Source organism: Pangasianodon hypophthalmus, chromosome 10 (genome assembly GCF_027358585.1).
Source record: "Pangasianodon hypophthalmus isolate fPanHyp1 chromosome 10, fPanHyp1.pri, whole genome shotgun sequence".
Classification (NCBI taxonomy): domain Eukaryota; kingdom Metazoa; phylum Chordata; class Actinopteri; order Siluriformes; family Pangasiidae; genus Pangasianodon; species Pangasianodon hypophthalmus.
Genome location: NC_069719.1, coordinates 1,839,302 through 1,858,689, shown reverse-complemented (window position 1 = coordinate 1,858,689; position 19,388 = coordinate 1,839,302). Strand labels below are relative to the sequence as shown.

At 44.8% G+C, this 19,388-nt stretch overlaps 1 protein-coding gene across 1 annotated transcript in view; it reads left to right on the top strand.

The window, feature by feature from the left end:
* LOC117598256 (cubilin-like) overlaps positions 1 to 19,388 on the top strand; it is a 133,024-nt gene that overhangs the window by 61,060 nt on the left and 52,576 nt on the right. The window contains exons 34-45 of the mRNA XM_053237502.1: positions 284 to 382; positions 532 to 576; positions 5,306 to 5,456; positions 5,614 to 5,798; positions 7,592 to 7,690; positions 7,840 to 7,881; positions 8,588 to 8,738; positions 9,374 to 9,570; positions 12,809 to 12,907; positions 13,058 to 13,099; positions 13,499 to 13,649; positions 13,804 to 13,988. Of these exons, the coding sequence (XP_053093477.1) occupies positions 284 to 382; positions 532 to 576; positions 5,306 to 5,456; positions 5,614 to 5,798; positions 7,592 to 7,690; positions 7,840 to 7,881; positions 8,588 to 8,738; positions 9,374 to 9,570; positions 12,809 to 12,907; positions 13,058 to 13,099; positions 13,499 to 13,649; positions 13,804 to 13,988 (1,446 nt within the window). The remainder of the gene's footprint in view (positions 1 to 283; positions 383 to 531; positions 577 to 5,305; positions 5,457 to 5,613; positions 5,799 to 7,591; positions 7,691 to 7,839; positions 7,882 to 8,587; positions 8,739 to 9,373; positions 9,571 to 12,808; positions 12,908 to 13,057; positions 13,100 to 13,498; positions 13,650 to 13,803; positions 13,989 to 19,388) is intronic.

Below are 19,388 nucleotides of genomic sequence, written 5' to 3'. Positions count from 1 at the left end.
TATTCCGAAAATACCAAAAAAAAAAACCTTCTTACATGCAAATAAACCTGTTTACTTACCAACTCGCTCTCTTCACTTTAAGTTTCCCTCTGCTAATGGCTACATATGCTGACACTCTTTTTAGGATCCTCAAAAGTTCAGTACAAAAGTAAAGAAGCAAATGTCAGAGACAAATCATCTCTTATGACTACATTTGGAGTGCATTGTATACAATTATATACTGGGCAACCAGTGTTATAGCTTATACATTTTTGGTCTTAAACATATTTTGTTCTTTGAACAGATTCCCCATCCTGCAGGTATAACTGTGGTAACAATCTCAGTGTGTGTTCCTGCAACAGTGACTGTCAGGACAACAGAAACTGCTGCTATGATTATAATGGTGAGAAAAATGTCAAGATTTAATGATTAAAAAATATCCCAAGGACACAGTCGTAGTTTCAGTTCCTTAAGATAATGCGCAACACCCATTGATATATAAATTAAAAAAAGCCTAATAATGTTTGTTTCTTAATATGATCTCTCTAACAGATTACTGTTCCACAACTGTCCCTGAAACAACACCACCATCATCAGGTATATTCACATGAACAGGAATAAAATACATGGTGTGGTGCTTTTATAAGAGATAATCAGCGATGGGGTGGTGTGATGATGTGAATTCGCTGTTATCACCCTAAAGTTGATTGTTTGCCTATAACAGCATGTCTCAAAGTGTTTTATTCCTCTTATACAACAGCAGTTACAGTGATTACATTTTAAAGTTGGCAATGTTGTGGATATTCCTGAAACAAGTTAGTTCATGTTGTCACTTATGTTATAACAGCTATAAAAATATAATGTGGACTAAAAGCCTAGAAAGTGGAAGATGCTGAGTAGCAAAAATTACAAGAAAAATATGTTGAAAGCAAAAAAGTTTCAAAGTTAAAAATAGTGGACAGAACCACTCCTGGTGGCATGGTGGCACATCAGTTACCATTGCTGACTCACAAATCCAGGATCTGAGCTTGCGGTACTGTGCAGTATCGTATATGAACACACTCTCTGTGTTCACTCCCTGTGTTCATGTGGGTTTCCTCTGGGTTCTCCAGAGATTGTCCGAAAAACATGCAGGTGCCCTATGATGGACCGGAGTACAATCCGGGGTGAATTGTCCTACCTTATGCCCAGTGTTACTCGGATTGGCTTCTGATCTACCACAACCCTGATCAGGATAAAGCAGTTCCCCTTCAGGGTGACATAGCGACCAGGAAGCTTAAAAGCATGCGCGGTGGATACAGCGGGAGCTTTCGTTCATTCAGCGCGCACTCTGTGTGTCGGTAGAAATCCTTTTAAACTGTTTGTTTGTTTCACTAAGATGAAACATCAGGTTAAAGCAGTTCCCCGTCAGGAACTCGAGTTGCGTCCAAACGTTATGGGAATGCCTTCAGCATGACCACGCTCTGAATCAGTCCAATGGATGGGCGAGACGTCACGGGCGGGGTGACGTAGCAACCAGGAAGCTTAAAAGAATGCCCGGTGGATACAGCAGGAGCTTTCATTCATTCAGCGCTCACTCTGTGTGTCGGTAGAAATCATTTTACACTGTTCGTTTGTTTCACGAAGACGAAACATACGGGCGAGAGCAGACAGCGTTTCAGGCCGTGTGTGGCTCCCTGCCCGCGCTATATTACGGGTGGGGATACACATGGTCTATGCGTGGTCTGCTTGGGAGCGGAGGACGCCCAGTCAGCTCTCGAGACAACTGGCTGCGGCGTTTGCCGCGGCGTGTGCTCCGCTCCCGGAAGGCTCTTTTTGAGAAGCGAGCCTTCACCAGCGTGCCTCGTGGTGCTGGCCCTGCTTCTGCTGAGTCAGAGTGGCGGCTGCACTCGTGGGGATTGCAGTTGGATTTGATGGAGGGAATGGAGATGGGCCAGCCCCTATCTTCTTCCTCACCCACCAGATCCACTGCCCTCTCTCTGGGATCGGAAGCCTGCACTGCGGTTTCTTCCCCCCGGGGAGAGGGCTCGACGCCCCTCCTCTCTTCCTCCGAGGAGGTTGACGTGGAGGGCGTCGATTAGGATTCGCCCCCTCAATCTCCCCAGTATGAGGAGCTCTTGGAGGTGGTTACTCGTGCTGTGGCCCAGCTGAATATTGACTGGCCCGCCGAGAAACGGGCTGAGCCACAGATAAGCAGGCTAGATGAACGCTTTCTGCGGAGTAAGCCGCCACCTCCACGCTGGAGACTACCTTTCTTCCCCGACCTCCCCACCGAGGTGTCTAGGTCATGGGGGAGGCCTTGTTCCACCCGTATCGTCAGTCCCGCCTCCAGCTATTTTGCTAATGTGGCAGGGCTGAGTGAGCAGGGTTACAGGGCGATGCCCCGGGTTGAACAGATGCTGGCTAGCTATCTGTCCCCTGGCTCGGCATCGTCCCTGAAGGCTCCAGCATTGCCCTCCAAGCTGCTAGCAGATGCAAATGTGCATCTTTCATACCCCACATCCTTTCCCCTTAGAAAAAAAAGACAGGCTCTGGTAATGGAACAAGAATTAAACACTCCCTTGAGGAAGGAGGCCACCGAGGTGGTCCCTCCTCGCAACATGGAGTCCGGGTTCTACAGCCGGTGCTTCATCGTTCCAATGAAGAATGGAGGGTTGCGTCCCATTTTAGATTTGCATCGTTTGAACCGCTGAGTCATGCCACTGATGTTCAGGGTCTGAGGACTGGTTTGTCACGGTCGATCTAAAACACGAATATTTCCATATCTCCATCCTTCCCCGACACAGAAAGTTCCTGAGGTTTGCTTTTGGGGGCGAAGCTTACCGCTATCGGGTTCTTCCGTTCGGCCTGGCACTCTCACCCCGCACTCTCACGAAGTATGTGGATGCTGCTCTGGCTCCTCTGCGACTCCAGGGCATCTGCATACTGAATTATATCAACGATTGGTTGATACTAGCTCAATCGGAGCAGGCGGCAGTTCGACGTCACAATGTCGTTCTCGCCCACATGAAAGAGCTGGGGTTAAGACTAAACGCCAAGAAAAGTGTGCTTTCTCCGGTATGGAGAACCGCTTATCTGCACGTGGTGGGGATTCGACCACGATGCAGGCACGTCTGTCTCCTGCTCAGATCGAATCAATCCTCATGGCAGTCACGAGAGTGAGAGAAGGCTGGTCACTCACTGTAAAGCAGTTCCAGAGACTGCTGGATCTGATGGCCAACGTGATACCGTTTGGCTCGCTGTACATGAGACCCCTACAGTGGTGGCTCAGGACCATCTGTCTGTGGAACGGCCGCCATCTCACATGGCACATCAGCTGCCTGGAGATGCTGGCCGCGTTTCTAGCGTCAAAACACTTTCTCCCAGACCAAAGAGATCACCATGTGTTGGTGCGCTTTGACAACACAGCGGTGGTCTTTTACGTCAACCGCCAGGGAGGTCTGTGTTCGCGCTCCCTTTACGGGCTGGCGCACCAGGTCCTTGTGTGGTTCCAGGAGAAAACTCCTCCCTTTGAGAGCAGTTTACACCCCTGGACATCTCAATATGGGAGCGGACATCCTGTCGAGGCAGGGACCGTGGCCTGGGGAACGAGGCTTCACCCCGAGGTGGAGAGGCAGATATGGAGAGTGTTTGGCCAGGCTCAGCTGAATCTGTTTTGAGACTCAGGAGATGTCACACTGTCCCCTCTGGTTCTCTCTGATTCATCCAGCTCCTCTCAGACCGGATACCATGGTACGGCCTTGGCCAAGGCTGCGTCTGTAAGCCCTTCCCCCGATTGCTTTGCTCCCGGGAGGTCTGGAGAGAGTGTGCAGGGACGGGGTCTGTCTGTGGTTAGTAGCCCCTTTCTGGCCAGGCCGAGTATGGTTCTCGGACCTGATTTCCCTTCTCGATGGCCCTCCATGCGAGATCCCCGTCAGGAGGGACCTCCTCTCACAGGCGGATTTCCACCCCCGCCCGGAGCTGTGGAAGCTGTGGGTGTGGCCTCTGAAGGGGCACAATTCGTAGCTTCCTGTCTCTCAACCGAGGTTGTTGAGACCATTCTCCAATCCAGAGCTCCCTCAACGAGGCAACTGTATGCCTTGAAGTGGAAACTTTTCACTTCTTGGTGCGGAGACCGCCAGCTCGACCCAGTTAACTGCAGTGTTGGTACAGTGCTGGAGTTCCTGCAGGCCGGACTCTCCGCAGGGTTGACCCACTCCGCCTTGAAGGTTTACGTGGCCTGCCTGCCACAACCCCCCAGTGGTCAGTCTGTGGGCAGACACCCCCTAGTTACACGTTTCGTCCGCGGTGCGCTGAGGCTGAGGCCTCTGGTACGATCTTGTGTCCCTCCGTGGGACCTGGCTGTGGTGCTGGAGGCTCTCTGTAAACCTCTTTTCGAGTAGAGGAGATATCTGATCATCATCTCACTTTGAAGACATCCTATCTTCTGGCGATTTCTTCTCTCAAGACAGTTGGGAATCTACAGGCCCTCTCAGTGGCCCCCTCTTATTTAGACTTTGCGCCTGGCCTGGCCAAAGCGTTTCTTCACCCTCAAGTGGAGTATGTTCCTAAAGTTCCCTCCTCTACACCACGGCCTGTCATACTCCAGGCCTTCTGTCCTGCTCCCTTTTTGGGAGCCCGACCAGTAGAGGCTTATTATATGTGTCCAGTGCGAGCACTGAACGCATACGTCCACAGAGCTGCCCTGTGGGGAGAAGCGGACCCTTTGTTTGTGTGCTATGGTCCCCCTAAGCGAGGTCTCCCCGCTACTAAGCAGACCCACAGCCGGTGGATCGTGGATGCCATCTATCTGGCCTATGAGTCCTCTGATCTACCCTCGCCTTTGGGAGTCAAGGCTGACTCCACTAGAAGTGTGGCGGCCTCCAAGGCCTTTCTGGCAGGTGTCCATATGCAGGACATCTGCAACGCTGTGGGGTGGTCCGTGCCCCTGATTCATGTCAGGTTCTATGGCCTCGACGTGTGAGCCACTCCGGGCTCTTTTGTTCTCTCTCCCTAGCAGTGCTCTTCCACAATAGGCAGGGATTTGTAAGTCTGGTGGCGTGGGCATACTCGTTCCCACAGCGTTTCAACGCAGCGTCTCATTCTCTCTGGGAACTATGGTTACATACGTAACCTGGAGACATTATTGAAGATCAATGAATGAACCCTTGCTCAGTCTGAGGAGTAATTCATTAACAATTGATGTTTAAAACATGATATTGTTAAAAATCATAAAAGTGCATTAGCACATCCCTGCTGTCCCAGTGTAGAAAAGTTTCCACGGCAGTGTTATACTGCATTTACAGTGACTATAAACTGATATACAGAGAAGTTTGATATTTTTCAGATGGAGGTCCATGTGGTGGAATTTTGACTCAATCAAAAGGGGAATTTTTCAGCCCCAATTTCCCCCTTAATTATCCTAATAATGCTGAGTGCACATGGAGGCTGCAGGGTCCTGAGCAGAAGGTGGTTTCATTAACCTTCACGTTTGTTGAGTAAGAAGTTATTTTCCCTCCTTTTTATATTCTGATTAATTACAAAGGTTCATATGCAAATGTGCTTCTCTTGTATTACTAAAATGCTAGTTTGATTTTAGCCAGTTTACTATAATGAACATTATATTGCAGTTTTTTACTTGCATTCTTTCTTCAGTTTGGAGTCAAACTGGGACTCAGTCCATATGTATGATGGTCTGACTGATGAGGATCCACATTTGGGTGTTGTGACTGCAAATCAGACAAACTCATTCAACTCCAGCAGCAGATACATGACCGTCATTTTCTCCAGTGATTGGAGCGTGACTCAAAAAGGCTTTCGAGCAGAATGGGCTTTCATAGGTAAGTGTTATTTAATTTAAATTTTGCAATTCCATTCATATTGTATATGGACAGTTCAGTGCAAAAATGTGTCTTCCCTATGTTTTTTCTATAGAAAAAACTGGATGTAAGAGAGAGTAGTGCAGTCATAAGCACTTGGGAAGTGGAAGGCTTTAGCATGACAGATATTAGGTGGAGGTATTTAAATTATTGATGATGCCATTGAACGTGATATGAAGATGTTAGTAATCTGGAGGCTGCAGAGCTCTCGATGAATGCTGCTATAGGCATAGTGGGACTCTAGCTTGAATCAGTTGTCTAAACATGGCAGTATCCTTATTCGATGGTATTAGTGCCACCTTGTCACCTGCTCTGATGGCGGAGTCTCAGGCCATCAGCAGCGCACACATCTTCTCTGTCATGCATGGCTTCTAGCAATCTCATAATAATGGGATAACCATTTTTTTAATTGCGGTGCTCTGGAGCCTTGCACTCTCGTGTTTAAATTTTAGATAAATTGTCTACTGTGCAAGTCGCCCCTAACCCAAAGAGAGTGTTCCACTCTTTTCTGGGAGAGAACCAGGGCCTCAGATTTGGTTCAGAGCTGTGCAACAGTATAGAGCTTTTCCACTATTCCTCAGCCTGGCCTGAACCAGCTTTGTTTCTCCTGATGTTCAACTATCAGAATTATTAAGTTTCCTTTCCTGGGGTCTGTAGAACAACGTGTGTAGAATGAGTTCTGTGTCTGTGCCTAAGAATTGCCATTATTCACTAGAAAATTGCCATGTATCACAAGGATGTGCAATGGATCTTGATAAATCCTACACATTCTAAATTGCCTTACTCATGCACACATTCACATTAAGAAATGCCCTTAAGTTGCCATGCACAGTATGTTAACAAGCTTCTGTTGAAAATGGGTGATTTTATGGTTATATGTATGCAATCTATTGCTCCAGTGACATTTGGAAAACCTGTGATGGTGTGAAAATCCCTCATTGTTGTCTTTTTCTGCTGCCATATTTGGAAATATGATGTACTAGAGCGTGAGCAACATGAATGTATGTAAGGCAGGTGGCATTATTTGGCTCATAGTTGGTTGGGAAATACCAAACTCATCTCCAAATTCATTGAAATGTGCCTGTGAATAAACACCCTAATGTAGGAGTGACTTTACTGTTGTCATTGGCCTCTCCAAAATTGGAACATATTGCAGGCAGAGATCAACTAAAATTGCACTCAGCAAATGAAATCCACTGATAAAATGATGAATGAAATGAATTTAAATGATGAAATAATTAATTGGGATGGGAGCTCCTCATAATCCTTTTATTTACAATTACACTTTCCTAACACTAGTCGTTTCTGCATACATGGTGATGAATAGTTCTAAATATATGCACACATCATTACACACAAGAATCATTTGACATATCACATTCTATTCATAGAAACTTGTGTGTCATAACTTCTCGTGACAATACGCCTCCCCATCAACAGAGAGCACGTACTTGTGGCCCAGTATTGAGAAAATACCAAAAAAAAAAAAACTTCTTACATGCAAATAAACCTGTTTACTTACCAACTCACTCTCTTCACTTTCAGTTGCCCTCTGCTAATGGCCACATATGCTGACACTCTTTTTAGGATCCTCAAAAGTTCAGTACAAAAGTAAAGAAGCAAATGTCAGAGACAAATCATCTCTTGGTTTCTTATGACTACATTTGGAGTGCATTGTATACAATTACATACTGGGCAACCAGTGTTATAGCTTATACATTTTTGGTCTTAAACATATTTTGTTCTTTGAACAGATTCCCCATCCTGCAGGTATAACTGTGGTAACAATCTCAGTGTGTGTTCCTGCAACAGTGACTGTCAGGACAACAGAAACTGCTGCTATGATTATAATGGTGAGAAAAATGTCAAGATTTAATGATTAAAAAATATCCCAAGGACACAGTCGTAGTTTCAGTTCCTTAAGATAATGCGCAACACCCATTGATATATAAATTAAAAAAAGCCTAATAATGTTTGTTTCTTAATATGATCTCTCTAACAGATTACTGTTCCACAACTGTCCCTGAAACAACACCACCATCAGGTACATTTACATGAACAGGAATAAAACACATGCTGTGGTCCTATTATAAGAGATGATGTGGATTTACTGTTACCACCCCAAAGTTGATTGTTTGCCTATAACAGCATATCTCAAAGTGTTTGATTCCTCTTATTCAACAACTATTACCATGACTACATTTTAAAGTTGGCAGGTCATGCTTTCTCTACATTAATAGTTACATTTAATGTTGTGGAAAATCCTGAAACAAGGATTGGGTTTGATCCTGAGCTTGGGGTACTGTGCAGTATTGTACATGAACACACTCCCTGTGTTCCCTCCCTGTGTTCATGTGGGTTTCCTCTGGGTTCTCCAGTTTCTTCCCATTGGCCAAAAACATGCAGGTGCCCTGTGATGGACAGAAGTACAATCCAGGGTGAATTCTCCCACCTTATACCCAGTGTTACTCGGATTGGCTTCTGATCCACCACAACCCTGATCAGGATAAAGCAGTTATTGAAGATGAATGAATGAACGAACCCTTGCTCAGACTGAGGAGTAATTCATTAACAATTGATGTTTAAAACATGATATTGTTAAAAATCATAAAAGTGCATCAGCACATCCCTGCTGTCCTAGTGTAGAAAAGTTCCATAACCAAATAATTAAACCTCTGTGTTTCCAGGGCATTTATACTGCATTTACAGTGAATATAAACTGATATACAGAGAAGTTTGATATTTTTCAGATGGAGCTCCATGTGGTGGAAATTTGACTCAATCAAAAGGGGAATTTTTCAGCCCCAGTTTCCCCCTTAATTATCCTAAAAATGCTGAGTGCACATGGAGGCTGCAGGGTCCTGAGCAGAAGGTGGTTTCATTAACCTTCACGTTTGTTGAGTAAGAAGTTATTTTCCTTCCTTTTTATTTGCTGATTAATTACACAAGTTCATATGCAAATGTGGTTTTTACTGCTCTTTCTTCAGTTTGGAGTCAAACTTGGACTCAGTCCATGTGTACGATGGTCTGACTGATGAGGATCCACATGTCCTTAATATCTTCATGCCATTAGCGTGGATGCAGTTTAGCCTCATATTTTTAATTTGCAATTTCTGTGTTAAAATTCGCAAGCCTTTTACTCCTTTAAGAGCAAAATGCAGCCACTGTCAGAAAAGAAACCTCGATTTTTTTTTGCTTGAGATGGATTAACACACTCATACTTATAACGTTAAAATTATATTAGATTCTTTGTTCAGAAAAAAACATATATGATTTAGGCCAAATGGCATCACAATAGTGCAATCACCCAGACCCACTTCTTCAATAGACAACTACATATACAACCCCTGCACATATTTAATTAAATATCCTGTTTCTGGCAGAGTCTTAGCATTTTGATATATTTCCTCTTTTGGGCACTAACATAATAAACATTGTCCAAACAGATAACAAAGCACTTCTGTAAGCCATTTGGATAAGAGCATCTTTTAAATGGAGTACATTTAAATGTAAAGGTAAATGTGTGTTCTTTTCAGTATCGAGTCATGCTCAGGCTGTGGGTGTGATGCTGTACGTGTGTACGACGGCCCGTCCACGTCATCTCTGTTATTGGGAACTGTGTGTGGATATGGAAGGAAGACATTCAGCTCGAGCAGGAACACCCTAACTGTGTTTTTCTTCAGCGATAGCTCTGTTAACCGAAGAGGATTCATCGCACACTGGAACTTTACAGGTGATCTTACATACCTGTGGTTCACTCTTCTTTAATTTCAGTCCTTCATTACTATGTACTGATCTATATTCAAGTCATGTCATGTGGACAATGAGCACAGTAAAGGACAGTGCAGCACCCACCAGTACACAGTTCTAGTGTGAATAAAGTGGATGAAGTGCCATATGTAAGAGGTTGTGCTAACAGATATAACAATAGAATAGTAAAATTCTGTAAATGTAAATATAACATACTATTACACTATGTATTTACTATAATAAATATAGTGTTGGCAGCAAGAGTGCAGGTCGTCAATACAGTATTTTGTCTATGGTGTTTTAGCAGCAATTTAAGAAAGAAATGTGCAAAAATTGCAAAGGGAATGGAATGTTGTTCAGTTGGGTATGAGTTTGTGTGTGTGTTTGTGCTTGCGTGTTAGAAACTGTTACACAGTCTGGCTGTGAGGCCCTGAATGCTTCGGTACTTTTTGCCAGACACAAGCAGGGTCAAGAGTTTATGTGAGGGGTGCATGTGGTCATCCACAATGCTGGTGGCTTTGCGGATGTAGTGTGTGGTGTAAATGTCTATGATGGAGGGAAGAGAAACTCGTATGATTTTTTCTGCTGTCCTCGCTATCAGCTGCAGTGTTTGTGATCCACAACGGTGCAATTTCCAAATTAGGCAGTGATGCGTATACTCAGGATGCTCTCGATAGTTCCTCTTTAGAATGTGGTGAGGATGCGGGGTGTGACATAGGCTTTTCTCAGTCTTCGTAGAAAGTAGAGACGCTGCTGGGCTTTCTCGGCTATAAAGCTTGTGTTCAGGGACCAGATGATGTTCTCCACGAGCTGAACACCAAGGAATTTGGTGCTCTTGATGATCTCCATGGAGGAGCCGTCGATGTTCAGAGTGGTCGCTCTGTGCTCTCCTGAAGTCCACAACCATCTCTTTTGTTTTGCGCATGTTTAGAGACAGGTTGTTGGCTCTGCACCAGTCTGTTAGCCACTACACCTCCTCTCTGTATGCTGGCAAGTTGTTCTTGCTGATGAGACCCACCACTCTCATGTCATCAGTGAACTTGATGATGTGATTTGAGCTGTGCATTGCTGTACAGTTGTGAGTCAGCAGAGTGAACAGCAGTGAACTAAGCACACAGCCCTTGGGGGCTCCAATGCTCAGTGTGATGGTGTTGGAGATGCTGCTTCCGATCCGGACTGAGGTCTCCCAGTCAGGAAGTCCAGGATCCAGTTGCAGAGGGAGGTGTTCTGGCCCAGCAGGCTCAGCTTTCCAATCAGGTGCTGATGAGTTTTAGTGTTGATTGCTTAGCTAAAGTCTATGAACAGCATTCGAACGTACATGTCCATTTTGTCCAGGTGGGTGAGGGCCAGATGGAGTGTAGTGGCAATGGCATAATCTGTTGAGCATATGCGAACTGCAGGGGTGCCAGTGAGGGGACAGCAGGGTCTTGATGAGCCTTGATGAGCCTCTCGAAGCACTTCATGATGATCACTGTGTGAGGGGATGGTAGTCGTTCAGGCTGGACACTGAAGACTTCTTCAGCATGGGGATGATGGTGGTGGCCTTGAGGCACATTGGAATGACGGTGCTGCTGAGGGAGATATTGAAGATGTAAGTGAGAACATCTGCCAACTAGTCTGCACATCCTCTGAGCCAGGAATAATGTCTGGTCTACCAACTTTCCATGAGTTGGCTCTGCATAGAGTTTTCTTCACATCAGCCTTGATAAAGCACAGTATCTTACAGCTGGGAGGAGCGGTGGTCTTCCTTGCCATCCCATCATTCTGCACCTCAAACAAAGCGTAAAAGTTATAAGCACATGCCCGGGACAGTTTGGCCCTCGCTGTTATCAGTGCCACTTTGTCATCTCTTCTGAAGGCGGAGTCTCAGGTCATCATCAGCCCACGTATCTTCTCCGTCTTCCATGGTTACTTGATAATCGCTCTTTTTATGGTGGCACTCTGGAGTCTATAAGTTAAGTTACACTCTTTTGTTTAAAGTCTAGCCTCTAACCCGAAGAGAGCATTCCACTCTTTTCTGGGAGAGAACCATGGCCTCAGATTTGGTTCAGAGCTGTGCAACAGTATAGAGCTTTTCCACTATTCCTCAGCCTGGCCTGAACCAGCTTTGTTTCTCCTGATGTTCAACTATCAGAATTATTAAGTTTCCTTTCCTGGGGTCTGTAGATCAACGTGTGTAGAATGAATTCTGTGTCTGTGCCTAAGAATTGCCATTATTCACTAGAAAATTGCCATGTCTTACAAGTATGTGCAATGGATGTCGATAAATTCTACACATTCTAAATTGCCCTACTCATGCACACATTCACATTAAGAAATGCCCTTAAGTTGCCATGCACAGTATGTTAACAAGCTTCTGTTGAAAATGGCTGATTTTATGGTTATATGTGTGCAATCTATTGCTCCAATGACATTTGGAAAACCTGTGATGGTGTGAAAATCCCTCATTGTTGTCTTTTTCTGCTGCCATATTTGGAAATATGATGTACTAGAGCGTGAGCGACATGAATGCATGTAAGGCAGGTGGCATTGTTTGGCTCATAGTTGGTTGGGAAATACCAAAGTCATCTCCAAATTCATTGAAATGTGCCTGTGATTAAAAAAAATTGGAGCATATTAGAGGCAGAGATACAATAAAATTGCACTTGTCAATGAAATCCACTGATAAAATAATGAATGAAATGAATTTAAATGATGACGTATTAATTGAGATGGGAGCTCCTCATAATCCTTTTACTTACAGTTACACTTTTCTACCACTAGTTGTTTCTGCAATACACATGGTATGATGAATAGTTCTAAACATATGCACATCCTCACACACAAGCATCACTTGTCATATCACATTCTATTCATAGAAACTTGTGTGTCATATCTGCCCAGGTCAATACGCCTCCCCATCAACAGAGAGCGCGTACTTGTGGCCCAGTATTCCGAAAATACCAACAAAAAAAAAACTTTTTACATGCAAATAAACCTGGTTACTTTCCAACTCGCTCTCTTCACTTTCAGTTGCCCTCTGCTAATGGCCACATATGCTGACACTCTTTTTAGGATCCTGAAAAGTTCAGTACAAAAGTAAAGAAGCAAATGTTAGAGACAAATCATCTCTTGGTTTCTTATGACTACATTTGGAGTGCATTGTATACAATTTCATACTGGGCAACCAGTGTTATAGCTTATACATTTTTGGTCTTAAACATATTTTGTTCTTTGAACAGATTCCCCATCCTGCAGGTATAACTGTGGTAACAATCTCAGTGTGTGTTCCTGCAACAGCGACTGTCAGGACAACAGAAACTGCTGCTATGATTATAATGGTGAGAAAAATGTCAAGATTTAATGATTAAAAAATATCCCAAGGACACATTCGTAGTTTCAGTTCCTTAAGATAATGCGCAACACCCATTGATATATAAATTAAAAAAAAGCCTAATAATGTTTGTTTCTTAATATGATCTCTCTAACAGATTACTGTTCCACAACTGTCCCTGAAACAACACCACCATCAGGTACATTTACATGAACAGGAATAAAACACATGCTGTGGTCCTATTATAAGAGATGATGTGGATTTACTGTTACCACCCCAAAGTTGATTGTTTGCCTATAACAGCATATCTCAAAGTGTTTGATTCCTCTTATTCAACAACTATTACCATGACTACATTTTAAAGTTGGCAGGTCATGCTGTCTCTACATTAATAGTTAGATTTAATGTTGTGGAAAATCCTGAAACAAGGATTGGGTTTGATCCTGAGCTTGGGGTACTGTGCAGTATTGTACATGAACACACTCCCTGTAGAAAAGTTCCATAACCAAATAATTAAACCTCTGTGCTGCCAGGGCAGTGTTATACTGCATTTACAGTGAATATAAACTGATATACAGAGAAGTTTGATATTTTTCAGATGGAGGTGCATGTGGTGGAATTTTGACTCAATCAAAAGGAGAATTTTTCAGCCCCAATTTCCCCCTTAATTATCCCAATAATGCTGAGTGCACATGGAGGCTGCAGGGTCCTGATCAGAAGGTGGTTTCATTAACCTTCACGTTTGTTGAGTAAGAAGTTATTTTCCTTCCTTTTTCTTTGCTGATTAATTTGCATAGTACACTATGCAAATGTGCTTCTCTTGTTTCATAAAATGCTAGTTTGATTTTAGCCAGTTTACTATAATGAACATTATATTGCATTTTTTTACCACTCTTTCTTCAGTCTGGAGTCAAACGTGGACTTAGTCCATGTGTATGATGGTCTCACTGATGAGGATACACATTTGGGTGTTGTGACTGCAAATCAGACAAATTCATTCAACTCCAGCAGCAGATACATGACCGTCATTTTCTGGAGTGATTGGAGCGTGACTCAACAAGGCTTTCGAGCAGAATGGGCTTTCATAGGTATGTGTTATTTAATCTCATTACAATTCCATTCATATTGTATTTGGACAGTTCAGTGCAAAAATGTGTATTCCCCATTTTTTTCAATAGAAACAACTGGATGTAAGAGAGAGTAGTGCAGACATAAGCAGTTGGGAAGTGGAAGGCTTTAGCATGACAGACATTAGGTGGAGGTATTTAAACTATTGAAGATCATTATTGAACATGATATGCAGATGTTAGTAATCTGAGGGATGCAGAGCTCTAAAGGCATGGTGGGACTCTACCTTGCCTTGCAGAGGACGTCGCTCCCTCTCTCTGGCTTTGCCTTTAACTTTCCTCCCCTGGCTTTGTGGTGGCCGCTGGTCCACAGTCGAGCTCCACTTTGAACATCATGCCACTCCTCAGCTATGTAGAAAAAATTGCTCTGCCTCACCGCATTGTGGTGGATGTCGCACTTTCTTCTGGCTATGCTAGGGGTGGTGCTCATGAGGTCCCTGATCATCTGAGCGACATCTCGTAAATACATATCTCCTTACAGAAAACTTCACTAGCATCTGCATTAAGTCTCTGTGAATGAGCTGTTAGAAACCATAAACAGTAGAGAGCACTGAGAAAAAGTTATACAACTCATACCTATCTAACAACATTGTGCAATAATGGTAGATAGTGGTCCCCTCTCCAAAACCTTATATACTTTCCCTTGGAGGCTAAGGAGTGTGATTCACCTATAATCGGCACACACATCCTGGTCCCATTTTAAAAAACTAATTCATAAATAGAACTGTGATGTGAATTCATCTATTAAATGACTGACTATACATCCTGTTTAATCCTACTAAATCTAGAAAATTATCCTGTTTAATGTTGCTGTAATAAATAAAAAAATATATATACATATATACACCGAATAGCCATAACATTATGACCACCTGCCTAATATTGTGTTGGTCCCCCTTTTACTCCCAAAACAGCCCTGTCGAGGCATGGACTCCACTAGATCCCTGAAGGTGTGCTGTGGTATCTGACACAAAGACGTTAACAGCAGATCCTTTAATTCCTGTAAGTTGCGAGGTGGGACCTCCATGGATCGGACTTGATGGCCAGCACACCCCACAGATGTTCGATTGAATTGAGATCTAAGGAATTTGGAGGCCAAGTCAACACCTTGAACTCTTTGTCGTGTTCCTTGAACCATTGCTGAACAATTTTTACAGTTTGGCAGGGTGCATTATCCTGCCAAAAGAGGTCACTTCCATTAGGGAATACCGTTGCCATGAAGGAGTGTACCTGGTCTGCAACAATGTTTAGGTAGGTGGTATGGGTCAAAATAGCATCCACGTGAATGCCAGGACCCAAAATTTGAATGCCAGGACCCAGCAGAACATTGCCCAGAGCAACACGCTGCCACCGCCAGCTTGCGTTCTTCTCATAGTGCATGCTGGTGCCATCTCTTCCCCAGGTAAACGATGCACACGCACCCGGCCTTCCACATGATGTAAAAGAAAATGTGATTTATCGGACCAGGCCACCTTCTTCCATTGCTCCGTGGTCCAGTTCTGATGCTCACCTGTCCATTGTAGGCACTTTTGGCAGTGGACAGAGGTCAGCATGGGCGCTCTGACAGGTCTGTGGCTACACAGCCCCATACGCAGCAAGTGTGATGCACTGTGTGTTCTGACACCTTTCTATCTTAGCCAGCTTTAACTTTTCAGCAATTTGTGCTACAATAGCTCTTCTGTGGTATCAGACCAGACGGACTAGCCTTCATTCCCCACGTGCATCAGTGAGCCTTGGGCGCCCATCACCCTGTCGCTAGTTCACAGGGTGTCCTTCCTTGGACCACTTTTGGTAGGTACTAACCACTGCATACCGGGAATACCCCACAAGACCGTTTTAAAGATGCTCTGACCCAGTCATCTATCCATCACAATTTGGCTGTTGTCAAAGTCTCTCTAATCCTTACGCTTGCCCATTTGCCACATCAACTTCGACAACCGACTGGTCACTTGCTGCCTAATATATCTCAGCCCTTGACAGGTGCTATTGTAATATCAATATTATTCACTTCACCTGTCAGTGGTCATAATGTTATGGCTGATCGGTGTATATATATATATATATATATATATATATATATATATATATATATATATATATATTTTTTTTATTTAATGATATATATATATATATATATATATATATATATATATATATATATATATATATGCAGTCAGGTCCAGAAGTATTTTTTGTGACAGAGTTTTTGTGATTTTGCCTTTATACACCACCACAATGGATTTGAAATAAAACAATCAAGATGTGATCAAAATCAAAGGCAAAATCACAAAAACTCTGTCATTGTCCAAATACTTCTATAACTGACTGCATATATATATATATATATATATATATATATATATAATTTTTTTATAAACAGATTTTGGAAGAATCCGAAACAAGATCAGGTGCAGCTTTCTTAATGAATTTTTATTTAATGATTATTATTAAGGAAAGTCATGTTAATTTTTATTAGGATTATGAGAAATTATTGTTGCTACACTACACTCTACACACCTTACTCCACAATTCTTTTTAAGTTTGCCCCCTTTTTCAGAGAATAAGAAGGCCCTTGTTAGTAATATATGAAGTTACAATTTTATGATCTGCTAAAGCCAATCCTACGAGAGGACAAAACTAAAGAGAAATATGTCACGAAATAAATACTACAAAAAGAGAGGGTCAAAATATGCTTCATTTGTAGCAGACAGACAAAACATTCAAAATATTAAGCAATAGCGACATCAAAATGATGGGCAGACGGTCAGGCTATCAGCAAATTGATTACACAGGGCACAGTATAGTCTTGTTTGTATGCCTTAGTGCAGCTTGGTAGTTGGAGTTTGTTAGCTATTCCAGTGTTGACATGACAGAGAGAATAGAGAAAAATATATGCATGTATGCATGTGCACACCAACAAATCAAAGCCTAATTTGACAGCAAGTTAATACTTGGTGTAAAAAACAATCTAAGGGGAAAAATACAAAGAGAGGAGAAAATGTAATGGGGACTAAAAGTCGAGAAAGTGGAAGATGCTGAGTAGCAAAAATTACAAGAAAAATATGTTGAAAGCAAAAACATTTCAAAGTTAAAAATAGTGGACAGAACCATTCCTGGTGGCATGGTGGCACATCAGTTAGCATTGCTGACTCACAAATCCAGGGTCTGAGCTTGCAGTACTGTGCAGTATTGTATGTAAACACACTCCCTGTGTTCACTCCCTGTGTTCATGTGGGTTTCCTCTGGGTTTCCAGAGATTGTCCGAAAAACATTCAGGTGCCCTATGATGGACCGGAGTACAATCCGGGGTGAATTGTCCCACCTTATGCCCAGTGTTACTCGGATTGGCTTCTGATCTACCACAACCCTGATCAGGATAAAGCAGTTCCCCTTCAGGAACTCGAGCTGAGTCGAAACGCTATGGGAACGCCTTCAGCGTGACCATGCTCTGAATCACGTGTGTAATCAGATGTCACTCTGTGTGTCGGTAGAAATCTTTTTACACTGTTTGTTTGTTTCACTTTCGCTGTGGCATGCCGAAAGCCAGCGCGAAGACGAAACAGAGCAGGCAGTGTTTCAGGCCGTGTGTGGCTCCCTGCCCGCGCTATATTACGGGTGGGGAGACACATGGTCTGTGCACGCACAGTCGGCTCTCAAGGGAGCCTGCTGCCCGCATTGCGGGCGTTTGCCGCTGCGTGTGTTCCGCTCCCGGAAGGCTCTTTTTGAGAAGCAAGCCTTCACCAGCATCCCTCGTGGTGCTGGCCCCCTTTCTGCTGAGGCAGAGCGGTGGCTGCACTCGTGGGGATCGCATTTGTATTTGATTGAGGGAATGGAGATGGAGACGGGCCAGCCCCTATCTTCTTCCTCACCCACCAGATCCACTGCCCTCCCTCTGGAATCAGAAGCCCGCACTGTGGTTTCTTCCCCCCGGGGAGAGGGCTCTACACCTCTCCTCTCTTCCTCCTAGGAGGTTGACGTGGAGGGCGTTGATAAGGATTCGCCCCCTCGATCTCCCCAGTATGAGGAGCTCTTGGAGGTGGTTACTCGTGCTGTGGCCCTGCTGAATATTGACTGGCCCGCCGAGAAACGGGCTGAGCCGCATATAAGCAGGCTGGATGAACGCTTTCTGCGGAGTAAGCCGCCACCTCCATGCCGGAGACTACCTTTCTTCCCCGACCTCCCCACTGAGGTATCTAGGTCATGGGGGAGGCCTTATTCTGCCCGTATCTTCAGTCCCTCCAGCTATTTTGCTAAAGTGGCGGGGCTGAGTGAGCAGGGTTACAGGGCGATGCCCCGGGTTGAACAGACGCTGGCTAGCTATCTGTCCCCTGGCTCGGCATCGTGCTTGAAGGCTCCAGCATTGCCCTCCAAGCCGCTGCGGACCACCTGGGCAAAGGGTACATGGCAGCAGACCAGGCTGGCGCTTGCCTATACACCATGGCGGTGTTGCAGGCCTACCAGGCCGTTCTGCTGAGAGAGCTCGACGAAGGCGGGAAGATTAAATCTGAGGATGTCACCGAGCTCAGACGAAGTGCTGATTTGTCTCTCCGTGCCACCAAGGAGACCGCCCGTGCTATCGGCCGGTCCATGGCAGCACTGGTGGCGGCGGAGAGGCATCTGTGGTTGACCCTGTCCGGTATGAAAGACAGGGACAGGGTCTTCCTTATGGATGCCCCGCTTGCGCCTTCTGGCCTGTTCGGCAACACCGTCATTGCCGTCGTCGACAGGTATCAGGAGGCCCGTGCGCAAGCGGCAGCATTTCAGCGGTTCCTCACTCGCCGCTCTCTGGCTCGTAGGGCTGCTGGGTGGGGGCAGTCCCCTCCGTGTACCAACTCCTTGTACCGGGAGGCTCAAAGACAGAGCGACCCAGCGACGCTCTAAGCCGGGGTCTTCTAGGGCGAGGCCAGATCTGCGGACCATTATGCGGTCTAAGAAGACCTTGACTAGGTAGTCCTGACATTTGGGGCCCAGGACTTCTGAGGGCAGGCCCCTCTGGGGAAGAGCAGTGTACACCTCATCGTACGGTGCCCATCTCTCCTCAGTGCCCTCAGGAGATCGGTCTGCCAACCCTGCCACCCATGGTGCTTCGGGGTGCAGCGGTCTCCTGCGAGCGCCTCTCTCAGTTTCCGCCTGGGAACATGGAGGTACTGGGAGGCTCGCTACCTCTTCGGAGGCTTCCTGAGCAGCTAGTTCAGCCGTCCCCTGCCGGTCCGCCACTTCAGGGCACCGAGCTAGCCGCTCTCATTACACCAGAGGTCAGTCTCGAGAGGCTGATTCCCTTAGTAGACTACTTGGCATTGTGGAGTTTCACACATTTTAATTTTTGCCAGATGTGTCTCAATGGGTCCTGCATACTGTAGA